Genomic DNA, 16227 nt, shown 5'->3' with positions numbered 1-16227 from the left:
GGACCTCTGAGCAGCCCTTGGATGGAGGGTGCTGGTCTCAGCTCAGGTCCTGCATGTCCGTCCTCTGAGGCCGCCGCACCATGCAGACTGGTGGTTAAGAATCAGTACTCAGACTGAGCCGAGGCAAGACCACCACGGTAAGAAGCTGACATACATTTACTGTGTCTATTGCACTCCTCATCCAAAGGTCCCTTCCCCAGGAATTACATGGAGGCCTTGTGGCCTGGGTGACCCAGTACCTCACCCACTCCTGTACTGTGTCCTCAGTGGTCACGTTTTCCAAATTAGCTGAAGTGCCTCGATTTGCCCACTGCCGCCACAACCACCACGCCGGATTGTCCCACGTGGCGTCGCTCCTGTAGTGTTGCTTTCTTGCCTCCAACGGAGTGGGCAGCGCCTCACTCAGTTTCCCGGGTACTCAAAGACAGCAGCCGCTCCCATTCCGGTGCCAATGCACATGGACACCACCCCATATGCCCTGTGGAAGGGACACCGTGTTGGCTGGGTGAGGACAGAAGCCCCACCAAGCTCTCTCCAGACCAGGCAGAGCTGGGTAGACCAAGGCCTTCATGGGCACAGAGGATGGAAGCTGTGGGTATGGAATTCCCTGACTGCCCACCTAGGCACACACATGGCAGGTGTTTGCTGCAGGCCGGGGTCCCCTTCACAGCGGCCTCTCATGGAAAACGGGGGTCACAGCCCTGTGTCCTATTTCGGAGTGTGTGCAAGTATACTTCCCCCTACTCCCCTCGGGTGCCCAGCGTGGGGATCCCCCGTGACATCCCCATGGAGAGTCGGCCTTACCTCTTCCCACGGCGCTTCAGCTCGTTGAGCAGCGTAATGACTTGTCGAGCCCCAGTGCAGCCCAGTGGGTGGCCCAAGGCGACCGCACCCCCCAGAGGGTTCACCTTCTCAGGGGGCAGTCCTAGCTTCTCCACACAGTAGACAGCCTGAGAGGAGGCAGACCATCAGCTCTCACTCCCTCCCGTCCCCTGCACCCCTGGCTCCGACTGGGCTGCCGAGGGCCCAGGCAATGTGGAGAAGCAGAGGCTCACCTGGCTGGCAAAGGCCTCATTGATCTCAAAGATGTCCACGTCGTGCACCGACAGCCCTGCAGGCAAGGGGGAAAGACCTAAGCTGACCCAGCGGCCCCTGACCTTTACAGGACTCTCAGTCTCGCGAGGTCCCACCCCATCCCTGGCCTTAGGCTGCCTGGTGTGTCTGTCTCTGTTCCAGATGAAGGAGTGGGTCCCAGCTGTGTGGTCAGGAAGGGCTCTGGCAGGGGTGCTAGGCTGTCCCACCTTCACTCTGCAGCACCCACAGGACCACCGCCCTCCGGCAACAGCACGAGAGGCAGAAGTGGGATCCAGACCTAGGGCATGGAGGAGCCGCCTACCTGCTTTTTTCAAAGCTTCAGGGATGGCATAGGCAGGTCCAATGCCCATGATGTCAGGCGGGACCCCAACCACTGCATAGGACCTCAGGACCCCAAGAATGGGAAGGCCCAACTCTTCCGCCTTGGACCTCCGGGCCAGCAGGATGGCAGCTGCCCCATCGCTCACTTGGCTAGAGTTTCCTAGAAGCAAACCATAGGGGTAAGGAGGCCTCAGAGCAGGTCTAAGGGGGCCCAGGCCCCCCACGCCCACCCCACCTGGTGGCGCCAGGCTCCCAGAGTCCATCCAGCACGGGCGTGCCCCGGCCCAGTCTCACCAGCAGTGGTGGAGCCGCCCTTCTTGAAGGCAGGCTTCAGTTTGGCCAGGCCCTCCAGGGTGGTGTTGGGGCGGATACCCTCATCCTGGGCCACGGTGATCCTCCTCTCGGTGCCCTTGTCATCGTGGACCGTGGTGGTCACAGGCACAATCTCAGCTTGGAAACAGCCCTTGCTCTGGGCTCTGGCTGCCCTGCCGTGCGGAGCACCATGGACAGTGAGGTTCCCCTCCTGCCTGGGGTCCCTCTGCTGCCTCCACGTCCTCCCCACTGGGGCCGACACCCAGCTCAGACTGGAAATGCTGGGACACCCCCGCCTTGGGGGAGCTCTGAGGGACTGGTGTGGGTTTCCCACTGCCCCAACCTGGGCCTGGGAGGCCCAAGGCCTTATGGGCCCTTCTTTACCACTGACCTCAGATCTTGGCCAATCCCAACCTCAAAGGGAAGAAAATGGGGTGGGGGCGCCCCGTTTAGTCGGACAGCCATGAGGGACTGAGCCTGCTCGGCTTTCTGTGCCAAAGCGAGGATGGAGCCCCAGGGATATCTGTGCTGGATTCTGCCAACTTTTCTGTTTGATCAGAAAGGCTCAGTTTCATCTGTCCCCTATTTTAGGATCATGCTTACAATCACAGGCAAAATGTAAGCGCCCAGGGCATTCCCCTGGGAGAAATCCACAGCTCTCACCAAATTCTCACGTGATTATTGACGCCAAGTGGCTAAGAACCAGTGCCTCAGAGAAGCCCGCCTGGCCAGATACTGCTCCCTCCCTTTGCTGTCCTCTCCCTAGGCAGCTGGGGTCTGCCAGCTTCAGCCTGCCCCCTGCCCAGAGCCCCAAGTCCTGGGGTTCTTCTGATGTCATCCCCAGCCCCTGCCTCAGGAAGCTGCCCCAGATGCAGGAGTGGTCCAGAAGCTGGGATGCCCAGGTCCCCAGCAATGCTGGCCCCACACTCAGGCCATCCAGAGGAGCCTGTGGCTACCATGTCTAATCCCCAAACCACAGCAGTTAGAGAAGAGTCCTGGCCCTCATTACACACACCCCCCCCCCAATGAACAGATGGGGAAACTGAGGCCCAGTAGGAAGAAGACACTCAGGGTGAACAGACAATAGTAGGATGTGGAAGTGCTAAGAATGCACACTGCCCCTGGCTCTTGCCCCCTCTCCCTCCTGCAAGGCACGAGACGTGGAAACCACTCGCTGCCCTGTAGCTGGTCTATGGACAGCCTCACCTGAGACCACTGAGGTCAGCTCTTAAACGCGCCACCCCACACAGCACTCACTTTTGCTGGGAAGCCAGTGCAAAGGAATCCTGCTTCTCCCGTGAAATGCCAAACCGCTCGGCTACATTCTCCGAGGTTATCCTGGAAGACAAACAGCACAGTGGGTGAGTCTGGCGGCCTGGGACTGGCCAGGCGGTGGAACTCGGCACCGGGAGGACAGGAAGGCCAGTCCGTGGCACAGAGACGGTAATGAAGACTCAGGGAGGGTAGGGGCACAGACAGGGAGTCACCCAGATCCTAAGAAGCTCGAACACCAGAGACCAGAAGAGAAGAGGGGCAGACGAGGGCCCGGGAGGGGGCACTACTGGGGGCTCTTGGCCGGGTCCTCCTCCGCCTCAGGAAAATGGCTTCCATGTGGGAGATGAGAACTCCCACGGCCCCTCGGGGAAGATCACACCCAAGCTTCCTGCTCACTGTAGGTGGAGCCCACCTTCACCCTGGGAACCCAGAGCCACAGGGAGGCCTTCTGGCCTGGGCTTCTGGCTTTAGGGGCTTCTCTTGGAGATATGGCCACTGGGTGTGGAGGCAGCCCGTGCACTGCCCTCTCTGAACTGCAAGTGGGGCCAGGATTCCCTGCCCACGGACTCTGAGTGGCCCAGCAGCTCTGACACTGGCAGCAGAGCGAATGTGCGGCAAACAACACGCTTTCCATGTTGCATCTGCTGGGCCCAAGTTCCTTCACCAGCGTGTCCAGTAACCAAAGCTTCCTGGCTGAGGAATTTTCCATGGCATTGGGTGCAGCTGCATCATCCCTCGTGTGACTGAACCCCCAGGGAGGGAGGGACAGGGCCATATTTGGAAACCCAGAGGCACAGAGAGGGCCTGAGGGTGCAGGAAAGGGCAGCATCGAGTCCCATCCCGAGTCCCTGCAGAGCAGACCAAGCCTGAAGCAGGCCAGGGTTGGCAGCACCTGCTCCAGGCCAGGCCCCTGCTCCAGGCCAGGCAGGGAGCTGAGGCACACGGCGCACGGCTACAGGTGAACACTCACCCCATGGGAATCAGGCAATCCCTGGCCTTCTCCTTCTCCACCAAGCGTGAAGTAATATTTCCAGGGTTCCCTCTGTCAGCCAGGGACATAGACTCCACTCTGAGGAGGAGGAGGAGGAGGAGGAGGAGGAGGAGAAAGAGGGGATCATTAGGACTCAGCCAAGGATCCCGGTGCATCTGCCGAGTGCTGGGAAGTAGGGAGCCCCGGGACACAGCCAATGAGCCAGAGCGGGGTGGGGGACAGAGCACCGCATGGTCCACCCTCACGGCAGGATTATGCTTCCCTGACTTAGCCGCTCCCCTGGCTTGGGCTAGTGTCGGCCACAGAGGGGAAAACGTCCAACAAGGCCAGGGCTCTGTCCTCAAGGATCAGATTCAGAGGAGAGAAGAGACAAAAATTTTACAAGATGCAGGCCAAAGAGTGATGTGACCTGCATGGCTGAGGAAGTGCTGGGAGCCGAGAGGAAGTGAGATCAGTTTATTGTGGTGAAAAGGGCTTTGAGGAGGTGGGGGAACACGAGGCTTCAAGGGTTAACACATAACCCTGACGGAATGCTTCTCTGTGCCCAGCACTATTCTAAAGTCCTTCCAGGTCTTACGTACTCGGAACAGACTCAGTCACACAGATGCCTTAGAGCGTTAGCTGTTGTTAATTTAATCTCATCAACTTCACAGGGTGGAGGTGGCCATCCCCATTTTACAGACGAGGACACTGAGGCCCGGAGAGCTTGTTCGTGGTCCTTTAGCCGGGATCCGAATTTAGGCGGGCTGGCCTCAGAGCCCACTCCTAACTAGGATGTTCTGGGACACTCCTCATGATCGCAGCCTACAGGGACAGTCAGCCTGTGACACGGGGGACAGTCCTGGCTCAGACCTTAATACCCTAGTAACAAGGTCTTAACCTGCTTGGGGGCCTCAGATGTGTCTAAGAAACTCACGAAGCTCCAGCCTTCTCCCCAGTTACCCCCACTCCTCCCTCCTGCAGTAAGATAGAGGGACATGAGGTTGATCCGAGGGCAGACTGGACAGTGGCCCTTTCCTGGCCAAAGTCTCTGTGCTGCGACCTTTGGTTTTATTTCCAGTTGCAGACACAGGGCAATACAACCCAGCTCCAGTGGGCACAGCCCTGAAAAGGCCCAGCAATGCTCCACTGAAGAAACGCTATCCACGGGGACTGAAAGGGGCCACTCGCCACCCCCTCCCCACCAGGCCTGCCAAAGCCCTCGCTTGGCCTGCCCTCCCAGCACCAGATGCCCACCAAGCCTGGGCCCTACACCCTGTCCCTCCAAGGAGACACTGCCCAGTACAACTTCTGCAACTCCATAAGCTGCAGCCAAAGATGGAGCCACCGCGGACAGTGACCAAACCACCACAGATCTGACTGTGCCCCTCAGAACCCAGGAGGCAGCCAGAAGTTGCCGCCTTGGTTCCAGGGTGGAGGACAAGGAGACAGCCTCAGAAAGTGGATAAACCAGTTACAGAGTAGGCAGCTGTCCCTGGCTTTAGGGAAGCAAAACTGCAACTTCTCCCTCAGCAGCATCGTGAATGAACAAGGGCCGTGGGAGGAAACCGAGAGCTTCCAGCCTGCCAGGCTCCAAGAAAGAAAGCTTTGAAAAGCCCACTTCCTTTCCCCGTTAGTGCCGAGAGGTGCGAACAATTCCTGAGCAGCCAGAGCTGAGGGCTACTTCTAAGCAGAATTTGTAGGAACCCTCTCCCAGGCAGCTGCCCAAGGGGGAAAACCCTGAAATCATGGGCCTCTCTGAACTCAGGAGATGAATATTAGTCTATTGTTACAAGCTGGTTAATAAGCTCTGGCGGAAAGAAATTCTTACCCACAAGCCATGCCAATGTCATAAGACCCATTTCTGATGCCACCTGCAACAAAAGCATTTCATAAACATCCTTCAACAGAGTCGTCCTGCTCTGGGAACAGGGGGGCCTCTCCCCACCTGGTCTCTTCGTGGGCTCCAGCCTCAGACTGGGAAAGCCCAGGAATGTCCAGAAAAGCCTGGGGGAAGGGCAGGGGGCTCTCCTCCTCTTTCCGGGATGAGAGTCCTCTCAGACATCCTCATTGCTTGCCCAGTAGATAGTGACTCAGCTGACCCAAATTCACAGAGCCAGGGCCAAGGCCAGGCTGTGGCCATGGGCACCCACCCAGTCACAACTTACCGGCGATGTTGGCCACTGCCTGGAGCCCGGAAGAACACTGTCTATTGACAGCGGTCAAGGGCACCGTCTCTGGGATGTCACTGAAACAGAAGGTGAGGCCACAGTCAGCCAGATCCCTCCTGGGCAGACACCATCTCTTGTTCCCAGGGCCGTACAAGCACATGCTCCCCGCGCCCCCACCCTGTGATTCTCTTCCATCAAGGCCAAGCAGGGCCAAAGGCAAGGGAAGGCTCGTTAGGCCACAGGGATCCTCCTTTCCCTTGGAAGATTAAAAAAATGAAAGCTATCGTAGATCTTCTTCTCCCAAAGAACGGAGAAAAAGAAAGTATGAGGCCAGAAACCATCTCTGCTCCTCAGCCTTAGGAGCCACCACGTGGCTAACCTTTCTGTTCCCCTTCTCTCTGGAAAGCCTGCTCCCAGCTGGTCGAAGATCCTGATGGGTGCCAGATGTTCTAACACTTCCTGTTCTGGTGGGTTCCTCCAGGCTCCCAGCCTGGTCCCTGCCCTGGAAGCCGGTGGGGCTGCCCCTCCTCATGTAACCTGCCCTGGGGAAATCACCAGACCCTCCCCAGATCCATGGGCTAAACTGTAGGGGTGTCAAAGCACTCTGGTGATTCTGGTGTGCAGACAGTCTCCTAGGTCCCCTAACGCTCTAGTTACCATCCCTTCACCCAACCCAAGTGTACACTAGACATCTACTCAGTACAAGCTACCACCTGAGGGGTGCTGACATGCTCATAATAGAGTGCCCTAGAGCCGTGGTTGGCAAACTTCGGCTCGCGAGCCACATGCGGCTCTTTGGCCCCTTGAGTGTGGCTCTTCCACAAAATACCACGGCCTGGGCGAGTCTATTTTGAAGAAGTGGCGTTAGAAAAAGTTTAAGTTTAAAAAATTTGGCTTTCAAAAGAAATGTCAATTGTTGTACTGTTGATATTTGGCTCTGTTGACGAATGAGTTTGCCGACCACTGCCCTAGAGGATGCCGGACCAACACAGAAAATGAATCAATTAGCAGAGACAGAAACAACAGAGCAAGATGGGAAAGAACATCACAAGGAAGCACACGGCTAGCTACGGGAGAGGTCCTCATTTTAAGCCTGGGAGCTCAGGGAAGTCCTGCAAATGGGGAGACTGGGCAGAGTTTAGCCAGGGCAGAGGGGAGGCAGGGACAGCACTGCAAGGGGACAGAACGACCAGCATAGGGAGTAGGAGGCAGACAGGCTGGCTGAAAGGGGGAGGGAAGGCCAGTCAGCAGCTGGGAGATAAGGCTGGAAGGTAAGTCTGGAGCCAGATCCTGGGAGTCCTTGAACTCCAGCCTAAGCAGCCGGAACCTCTTCTAGTCCCTAGAGCAGCCTTGGGCAAACTACGGCCCGCGGGCCGGATCCGGCTGTTCTATCCGGTTCTCTTGCTCTCCCCTCCGCTCCTTTACTTTGAATTTATATTAGTTCACGCAAACACTCCATCCATGTTTTTGTTCCGGCCCTCCGGTCCAGTTTAAGAACCCATTGTGGCCCTCGAGTCAAAAAGTTTGCCCACCCCTGCCCTAGAGGTTTGGTCAGTGATCCTGTTCCTTCACCAGCCAATGTTCCCCTTATTTCTTCTCTAAGCAGTTGGCGTACATAGCTAAGTGGGTCTTAAATCTACACGTGAAAGTAACGTAAGCACTCCTCCTCTGTCTTGGGACAGCAAGAAGCGAAGGGCAAGATTACCAGGGCCCCTCCCGGGCCACCCCTCGCCTAGGGCTCTGCCTTGTCCCCAAGTCTCTACCCATGGGATACGCCTGAAGGTCCCCACTTGCTCAACTGGCAAAAAAGCTGAGCGTCACTCTTCAGCGTACCTGCTTGGTTACTGACCTAGCGAAGGAGGACAGAGTCCAAACAGTACTTACAAACATTGACTTTGGCTAAAATTCAGGTCACAGAGATCTTTTGCTACAGACCCACAGGCCCTGTTTGCCTTGGCCCCGTGGCAGGTGGCGCATCTCCCTTCAAAGTAGAGGAAAGGTAGGGTTCTCACAAGCCCGGTGCCGAGGACCCTGGCTGCCTCCAGATCTGGTGCCCAACCTGATTCTCTCCCATCCACAAGGTGAGTTCCCCAAAGCCTGAGCCCACTCGAGAGTCAACATGGCCAACCCAGAGCTAGAACTGGAAGTTTACCTTAGAAACTGGGCGATTCGGGCCATGACTGCCCCGGCCCCTGGCTGAAGCACATTTCCTGTGGACAACAAATTCAACTTATTCAGTGCCCGGTGGTGGCTGGGGCACTGAGGTACATGTGTGAATACCGGATAGGGAACATTACAGATCTTTCTTCAGAAACAGGCTCCCTTGAGGCTCTGAAATTTCAATGTGTGGAGCTGGGGGAGCAAGCGATATAGCAGCTCTTCCTGGTCATACACTAGACACAGTCCCTGAGGGTCCCAAGCTCCCTCACCCCCTCTTTCCACATCAGCACACAATGGGCAGGCTGCCTGCCTTTCAGGGTGTCATGCAAAGGAAAGAACGCAATGCAAAGCTTGATGTCAAACAAACTGGTTCTGTCAGTTAGGGAAATGGGGTTCTGAAAACGCACACCTCCCCCAGGTGCCCTCTGCCAATCCCTACTGTCACTCTGTAGGTGGAACAGTGATTTCCAACCTAGGGGTGGCGGCCTCCACAGCGTTTAATGAGGCTCTCACCACACGATGTTATGTTTTGAGGCTAGAAGAGCAGAGGTGGGGGGGAAGGGTTGACCAAAGTTCAGGCAGCTCTGGATTCAGATCCAAAGCTCTGCTGCAAATTCCCAGGCCTCAGTTTCTCCATTTGTAGGTGAGGAACTGGACTAGACTGTTTTTGGCACTCCCGCCATTCTGTTGTAGCAGAGACCTGATATCGGGACCAGGAAGAATCCTATAGTTTTCTGTCTCCTAGGATATCCTCAAAACCCTGTGCCAAGTGTCCTGGCGTTGGAATGTCTGTCACTTGACAGCCTTGCTTCCTACCACTTAATCCGCTGAAGGTGCTTGGAGGGCCAAGCAAGTGCCTGGAGGCGGGGGCGAAGTCCAGCCCTAAAAAGACAAACTCTTCTTCGGGAGGGCGGACTTTCCTCTCTGGGAAAACACCAGGACCGTGCCTGGGGTGGTGAAGTGTTTGAGGACTTGAGCGGGATGGGAGGGCGAAGAGCGCCGAGCCCAGGGCCAGGGTAGCGAGCTCACCCACGCAGATGTCTCCCAGTTGGGTCGGGCTCAGCTTGACGTCCTGGAGAACCGCGGTCATGACGGCCGAGAGCAGCTCGTCGGGGGTGGTGTCCTGCAGCGGGAAGCATGGCCGCGGTGACCCCGTGACCTGCGCTACCCGCCCCCCTTTCCCACCCCAGGGAGGCACAGCTGTCACCGCTGGGGCGCGGAGCCACCTCCGGCGCCGAGGGGAACCGAGTGGAGGAGTCGGACCCCGGTTCGCCTCTTGCCGCCATCTCACACCCGCGCCCGGAACCAGGGCCTCACCTTGAAGCCGCCGCGGTTCCCTCGGCCGATGGCCGTGCGCCGCCCGTGCACCACCACCACGTCCTCGGGCGAGGCGCGCCGAGGGCCGCCCCAGCACGGCGCGGCCTGCAGCGCAGGCTTCGAGCCCGAGTCGGGCCGGCCGTTCAGGTGGCCCAGCACCACCTGCAGTCTCTGCATCGCGCAGCTCGGCTCGTAGGCCCCCCAACCCAGCCCGGTACAGAGGGCCGGAACCTAAACACGGTCGCCAGCAAAATCGCGAAACCGAACCTTTGCCCTCCAAGCCTAAACACCGCCCACCGCCCACCGCCCTGCGGGATGGACACGCCCTTCCCCCCAAAGTCCCGCCCAACCCCGCCGTAGCCAACCAGAAGGCGAGTCTGCCTTAAGGCCCGCCCCCGCCGCAACGAAACCACCTATAACAGGTCACAGCCACCGCCAAAAGCGTCTTTCCACTCAAAGCCCCGCCTGCGGTAGCCCCGCTCACAAATGCGGACGAAAAGCTGCTTGCCAGACCTGCGGCGGGGCTCCAGCAGCCCTCTTGGTAACGAGAAAAAAAGCCCCGCCGCGGCCAGGCTCCCTTCCCTTACTACCCAGGCCACGGCCCGCCGCCAGGGCTTCTTGCTCGGGATGGAGGCCCGGAATCTGATCCCTCTTCCCTGTTCCTGGTCACCTCCGCTGTCTCCTGGGTCCCAGCACCTAAACAATTCTGAGCCGCCCCAGAGCCCTACCCCCACGTGTCTGGGATTCTCCTGGGAAGTCTTTCGAGAAGACTGAGGAATTTGGGACTGTGAGGCGGCCAGAGAATGGATTTTACAAAGGTGCGGAGATGTGACAAGCTCCTATCTGGAGAGAGAGCACCATACACGTATTTAAATTACCAATTTTACAGTCATTTGGGATGATTTGATTGGTGCCCACCAAACCACTTGGCTGGGGTCTCCACCAAGGCAGGAATCCGTGGTGCCTGCAACATGCTTGATACCTAGTCAGTGATCCATAAATGCCTATGGAATGAACGAATGGATGAATGGACGAATGACCCAGAGCTCCTCAGGTCAGGGCTGAGTCTCCCCCAACCCTCAAAATTCTGGGGCATAACAAAAACTATGTTATATTTTTTGCCCGTCTGACAAAAGGTATATTGTAATAATTTTGATTCATTCACCCCGGGCGGCTCTTGCTGTGTTGACTGTTGTCTTTGGTTGGTTGGTTGTTGTTTTACAATCTAGTGAAAAAGAGGTCAGCGCCCCCTATTGAATAGTCAGGTCTTGCATGTTTTAAAAATTCTTAGGGCACAGCAGCGTGCTTCCGGCGGCGCACGGCTGAAAATTGCTGCCCTAGGGAGTAGTACTGTTTCCCCCAGACACCAAAGGCCAGGGCGCCCTGTTACCCCAACCCCCAACCCGGGAGGGTGGGATTATGCCCCCCACCTTTCAAGGGCAGGGCCTCAGACTCCAGAAGGCGGTATGGGTTTCCCACCTCTACCTCTGAGAGGACAGCCCAGGACTCCCCACACTCCTTTGGACAGGATTCCCAAGAGATGGAGACACACAACCCTTGTCTCCTTCCCAGCACCCTCGAGGGCAGGGCCGCGCGAACCCTTCAGAGCCCCAATTGGAAAGATATGACTCCACCAGATCCCAAAGAGCAAGGCCCCCTTTTTGTACAAACCCCGAAGGAGGATCAGCATTCCCCTCACCCCATCCCCCGCCCCGCACCAGGACACCGGGCACAGGTCGGTGGGCGTCCCCAGAGCTCAAAAGGCAGGTACTCAGTTTCCTCATCTTACATCCAGGGTCCCCCAAGGGCAGGGGCGGGGCGCCCCCGCCTCTGCACAGCTGCGGATGCTCCAGGGTAGGGCGGCGCTTCTCGGAAAGGGAAACCTGCGGGGCGGGGCCGGGGAGCCGGGACCGGAAAGGCAGGAGGAAGTGCGGACCCGAGATCCGACTCCACTGTGCGGAAACTTCAGGGCTGCCCGCCATGGCTGCAGCGGACCCCAGCGCGGGGTCCGCGCCCCTCGCCCCCTCCACGTCCTCCCTGCCCCTGGCCGCGCTCAACGTGCGGGTGCGGCGCCGCCTGTCGCTGTTCCTGAACGTGCGCACACAGGTGGCGGCCGACTGGAGCGCGCTGGCGGAGGAGATGGGCTTCGAGTATTTGGAGATCCGGCACATGGAGACGCACGCCGACCCCACGGGCAAACTGCTGGACGACTGGCAGGGCCGCCCCGGCTCCTCGGTGGGCGGGCTGCTCCGGCTGCTCGCCAAGCTGGGCCGCGACGACGTGCTGCTGGAACTGGGGCCCAGCATCGGTGAGGACGCGCCGCGGCCGGTCTCCCCCGGGGGATCAGGGAGCTGCCCTTCACCGGCCTCAGCAAACAGTCTCCCCCCGCGAGGCCCTCGTTTCCTGGGGGGTAGAGAGGGGAGAACTGTGTGGGACCTGCAGAGGGAGAACTGTGTGGGACCAGTTCCCTCTTTCAATACCGAGGATGAGAGAGACCAGAGAAAGGAGGTGGAGGCCCGCGGAGAACGAAGGGAAACACCTAAGGCGAAGGCTTTCGTGTAGGACCAGGGGTCAGAATCCGGGTCCTCTTTGCGGGTGTCTGGGCTGCTTCAGGTAGAGCAACAGGGCAGGGGAGGGACTGAACGCTGACAGTCTTGGACGCTTCAGGTCCCTAAGGAAATGCGCCGCCTCCTGCACAGGCACGGGGATGGTTGCCCCTTGCTTGGAGCCTCTGCCCTCACTGCACATAACCACGGTCTCCTGAGCCCTTCTTGCGTGCCCAGCCCCCTGTTCGCATTAGCTGTGGATTCTAGAAGAAACAGACCGGGGGTTCCATTCCCAGGAGCCCTGGGAAAGGGTGTCAGGGCAAAAGGACAGAAAGATACAAACCTGACCTTGATGACTTCCCAGATGGACATACCATTGACATCCCTCTGGGATGGTCAGAGCCAGATGGGAGCTCAGCTTTCCAGAGCTGTCAAACCGTGGGTGACACCAGTGGACTGGGGAAAACCTAGCGCGCCACATGGCCAGGGTTGTGGGACGGGGTGGATCCTGACGGTGGGTGGTGTGGCATGGGCACCCCGGGGGAGCCTGCCACGCTCTTTCTCGTCCTCACAGAGGAGGATTGCCAAAAGTACATTCTGAAGCAACAGCAGGAGGAGTCTGAGAAGCCCTTACAGGTGGCCGCTGTCGACAGCAGCGTCCCCCGGACAGCAGAGCTGGCGGGCATCACCACACTGGACGACCCCATGGGTAAGGGCCCAGTACGTCTCCCCTGATCCAGGTGGGGCAGGTGGGCCATAGGACATGGTGGTGTGTAGAGCATGACTGTTGAAAGCAGGTGAACTGTGGCACTTTGGGCAAGTCACTTAAGCTCTCTGAGCCTGATTCTTCACCTGAGAAATGGGAAGAATAAGAATAGCCCTGCCCTAACCGGTTTGCTCAGTGGATAGAGCATCGGCCTGCGGACTGAAGGGTCCCAGGTTCGATTCCGGTCAAGGGCATGTACCTTGGTTGCGGGCACATCCCCAGTGGGGGGATGTGCAGGAGGCAGCTGATCGGTGTTTCTCTCTCATCCATGTTTCTGACTCTCTATCTCTCTCCCTTCCTCTCTGTAAAAAATCAATAAAATATATTAAAAAAAAAAAAAAAGAATAGTCCTGCCTCTTGGTGGGTATGAAACTCTCATGAAATTATGTATCTGTCTCACGGTGAACCCAGAGCGGGGGGGGGGGGGGGGGGCGGGATGCTCATCTTTCCTCTCCTGGGGACAGCACCTTTTCTGAGTCGTGTCGTCACAGGGTTGGTGTGGGGTCCAGGACCAGGGTCACCTAGGCTGGGGTCTCCTGGCTGGCCTTCTCCCCAGCCTTCCACAGAGCTCTGACCATTATCCTTATTCTCTGCACCCAGGGCAAATGCCTGAGCGATTCGATGCCTTTATCTGCTACTGCTCCAGCGACATCCAGTTTGTACAAGAGATGATCCAGCAGCTGGAACAGACCAACTACCGGCTGAAGTTGTGTGTGTCCGACAGGGATGTCCTGCCTGGCACCTGTGTCTGGTCTATTGCCAGTGAGCTCATTGAGAAGAGGTTGGCTAGGTGGCCAGGGGGAGAGCGGGTGGGTGCACAAAGCCCCGCCCAGGGGCCCAGAGGCTGGGATTTTCCCAGCTGGGCCGTCCCTCGGGTTGCCACAGTGCCTCCGCTCCTCCCTAGGTGCCGCCGGATGGTGGTAGTTGTCTCCGATGATTACCTGCAAAGCAAGGAATGTGACTTCCAGACTAAGTTTGCCCTCAGCCTCTCTCCAGGTAAGCTCAGTCCTTCCCTTGCCACAGAAGAGTGGGCGGGTGGGGCCCCAGGATGCCAGCCTTCCTTCACCGAGGACCGTGGATGCCAGACCGAGGAACTCTGCACACCTGAGTGCCTTTTGTGTGGGTGAATGTGTGCCAGGGATGCTTCGTTGAGGGAGGGCTGTTGTGTTAATCCCTGGTCTGGGGACTGGCCCCACCCCACTGTGGGATGAGGGCCTGGTGCCAGCTCTGCGCCCCTTGGCTTGCAGGCGCCCATCAGAAGCGACTGATCCCCGTCAAGTACAAGGCAATGAAGAAAGAGTTCCCGAGCATCCTGCGGTTCATCACTGTCTGTGACTACACCAACCCCTGCACCAAGTCCTGGTTCTGGACTCGCCTCGCCAAAGCCCTGGCTCTGCCCTGAAGACTGCCCTGGTACCCTGGGTGTACGTGTGTCTGTCTGCCTGTACATGTACTTCTGCCCCTGCCTCCCACAGCGGCTGTAGGGGGATTCCTTGAGATGCCAACTCCACAGGCACATCTGCAGCCACTGTACACTTCTGGACATCGCATCGCATGTCCTGCGTGGGACCAGCGGCTGCCAGTGGATGTGCCACCTGGGACTAAGAGCTGCCATCTCTGACCCATCCACACACCTTAGACCTCAGGTTCTCCGCCTGGTAACTCAGTAGGGTGGGGAGAACAGGCAGTAGCTTTGTTCGAATCACTGTGGGAAATGGTGGGGCCTTGTTCTGGGTCTCCTGGGGCAGCCAGATCTTGGCTGGGAGAGAGCTGGCTGCTGGGGCCATATGCTGGTTACTGCCAGGGCAGTTGCTTCCACAATGGTGCCTACTCGTTGCCCACCTCACACCCCACTTCCTCCTGCCCCACGGGGTAGATACTGGCCAAGCACAGAGATCCCACCTTTGAGCCTGATTCCCCCGTGGGTTCACCTCTCTCTGCCTCTTGGATTCCTCCCAGCCTCTTCCCACCTTCAGTGTGACAAGTCCTCTGAGCGGTTAGGGCTGCTTTCACTTCAACCCATCCAGGTGCCTGTGGTCACACTCCCACCTCTGCCTGGCACGGGATGGGACCCATCAAGTTTGGGTTCTGAGGCTGGATCACCATGGTGGGAGAAGCAAGGAACCTTCCTCCTGGGGCCGCCCACAGAGAGCTTGCCCACCAGCTTTTTGTACCTTGATTGCCTTACAGAGTTGCTTGCTGGAACCCGTTTACAAACCATGGCCAAACAAGAGCCTCCTGCCCCAGAGCTTGTGGGCACATGGACATACACACATACATGCAAACACACACATCATTTTCCCCACTTCATTGAAACCAGCCTCTGAACAGGACCAAATATGCCAGTATTTACGTACTCAGAGAAGCACAGAGCAGGGAAGGGAGCTGCTTGACCTCACACAGCAAGCCAGCAGCAGACGGCTGTTTTCCTTCTCCCTCTCCAGGGAATTTGTACAGTACTTAATCTTAAGCTCTCCTTTGGGGAGAAAATACCATGGTCTCAGGTCTCTGATCCCAGGACCCTAAATCTAATAGAAAATGCGTGTCTTTGTTCCCCCTCCAGCATGGCTGGTGTGGGGTACCTTCCCTTGGGGTCTGGGGAGGGCCTGAAGGCCCCTCTCTGCATGATCATGATGAAGCCCTTAGCTTCATGTACCTATCCCCGCTTTGATTCTGGGGAGTATTTTTTAAAGATTTCCAGGAAGTATTTCACACCTGTTTTGTATGCGTTGCGAGAAGTTCAGAGAGAGCTGAGAAATGTCTGTGTCATTTCTCCTGTATCCTGGGTTTATAATAAAGAGTTTTCTATTTTGGGAACAGCAGGTTTCATTTGTGTCTGGAAGGCGTTTGGAAGCAGTAACCTGGGATAAGGCTTTCCTGGGTGAGAGAAACTGGCCCCTTGGGTAGATTCCTGTGGGTTTGGCATGCGTTTCCTGAAGGCTGGACCCCCTCCTCCTAGGTCCCAGGCCTCAGGGGGGCTGCAGGCAGAACCAGGAACAGCAGTCTCAGCGCCAGATGCTGGGAGACTGTTTGCCTCCACCATGCTCCTGGGTCCTGGCCCAGCCAGTGGGTAGGGGCTGCTCTTCTGGGTTCTCCAAGGAGAGTCGGAGAACAACCCCCTTCCAGCCACAGATCTCGGGAGAAACTCGGTTGTCATCAATAATGGTCATCCATGGCATATCTACGTCACCCCTAAAGATGTTGCTCTAAGTAGAAGATCACTTTTTCACTGTTCACTCAAGAACATTTGGAAAATGTACAGGAAAAAAATCACCCATAATCCTAATCCCAGAG

General features: G+C 57.5%; 2 protein-coding genes across 3 annotated transcripts; one reads left to right on the top strand and one right to left on the bottom strand.

Moving 5' to 3' along the window:
• Positions 1–141: 141 nt before the first annotated feature.
• On the bottom strand, positions 142–9956 carry ACAA1 (acetyl-CoA acyltransferase 1). Of its 2 annotated transcripts, XM_080675722.1 has the most exons (12): positions 9622–9956; positions 9334–9427; positions 8297–8354; positions 6142–6221; positions 5805–5847; positions 3974–4072; positions 2986–3066; positions 1711–1901; positions 1397–1576; positions 1056–1111; positions 805–950; positions 142–478 (listed from the first exon to the last, which is right to left on the bottom strand). In XM_080675722.1, exons 1-12 carry the CDS (start codon positions 9796–9798, stop codon positions 403–405), a joined length of 1281 nt encoding a protein of 426 aa, XP_080531848.1. In that variant the 5' UTR covers positions 9799–9956; the 3' UTR covers positions 142–402. The 2 variants fall into 2 exon arrangements, with proteins under 2 accessions (XP_080531848.1, XP_080531849.1); XM_080675723.1 differs by lacking the exon at positions 5805–5847.
• A 454-nt stretch (positions 9957–10410) lies between these two features.
• Positions 10411–15748, top strand: MYD88 (MYD88 innate immune signal transduction adaptor). Its single transcript, XM_080675724.1, has 5 exons — positions 10411–11929; positions 12742–12876; positions 13534–13714; positions 13838–13929; positions 14181–15748. The coding sequence occupies exons 1-5, from the start codon at positions 11602–11604 to the stop codon at positions 14333–14335; spliced, it is 891 nt and encodes a 296-aa protein (XP_080531850.1). The 5' UTR covers positions 10411–11601; the 3' UTR covers positions 14336–15748.
• The last annotated feature ends 479 nt before the right edge of the window (positions 15749–16227 follow it).

The sequence above is a fragment of the Plecotus auritus genome (assembly GCF_963455305.1).
Source record: "Plecotus auritus genome assembly, chromosome: 6".
Classification (NCBI taxonomy): Eukaryota; Metazoa; Chordata; class Mammalia; order Chiroptera; family Vespertilionidae; genus Plecotus; species Plecotus auritus.
This window is presented reverse-complemented; position numbering and strand designations above follow the sequence as displayed.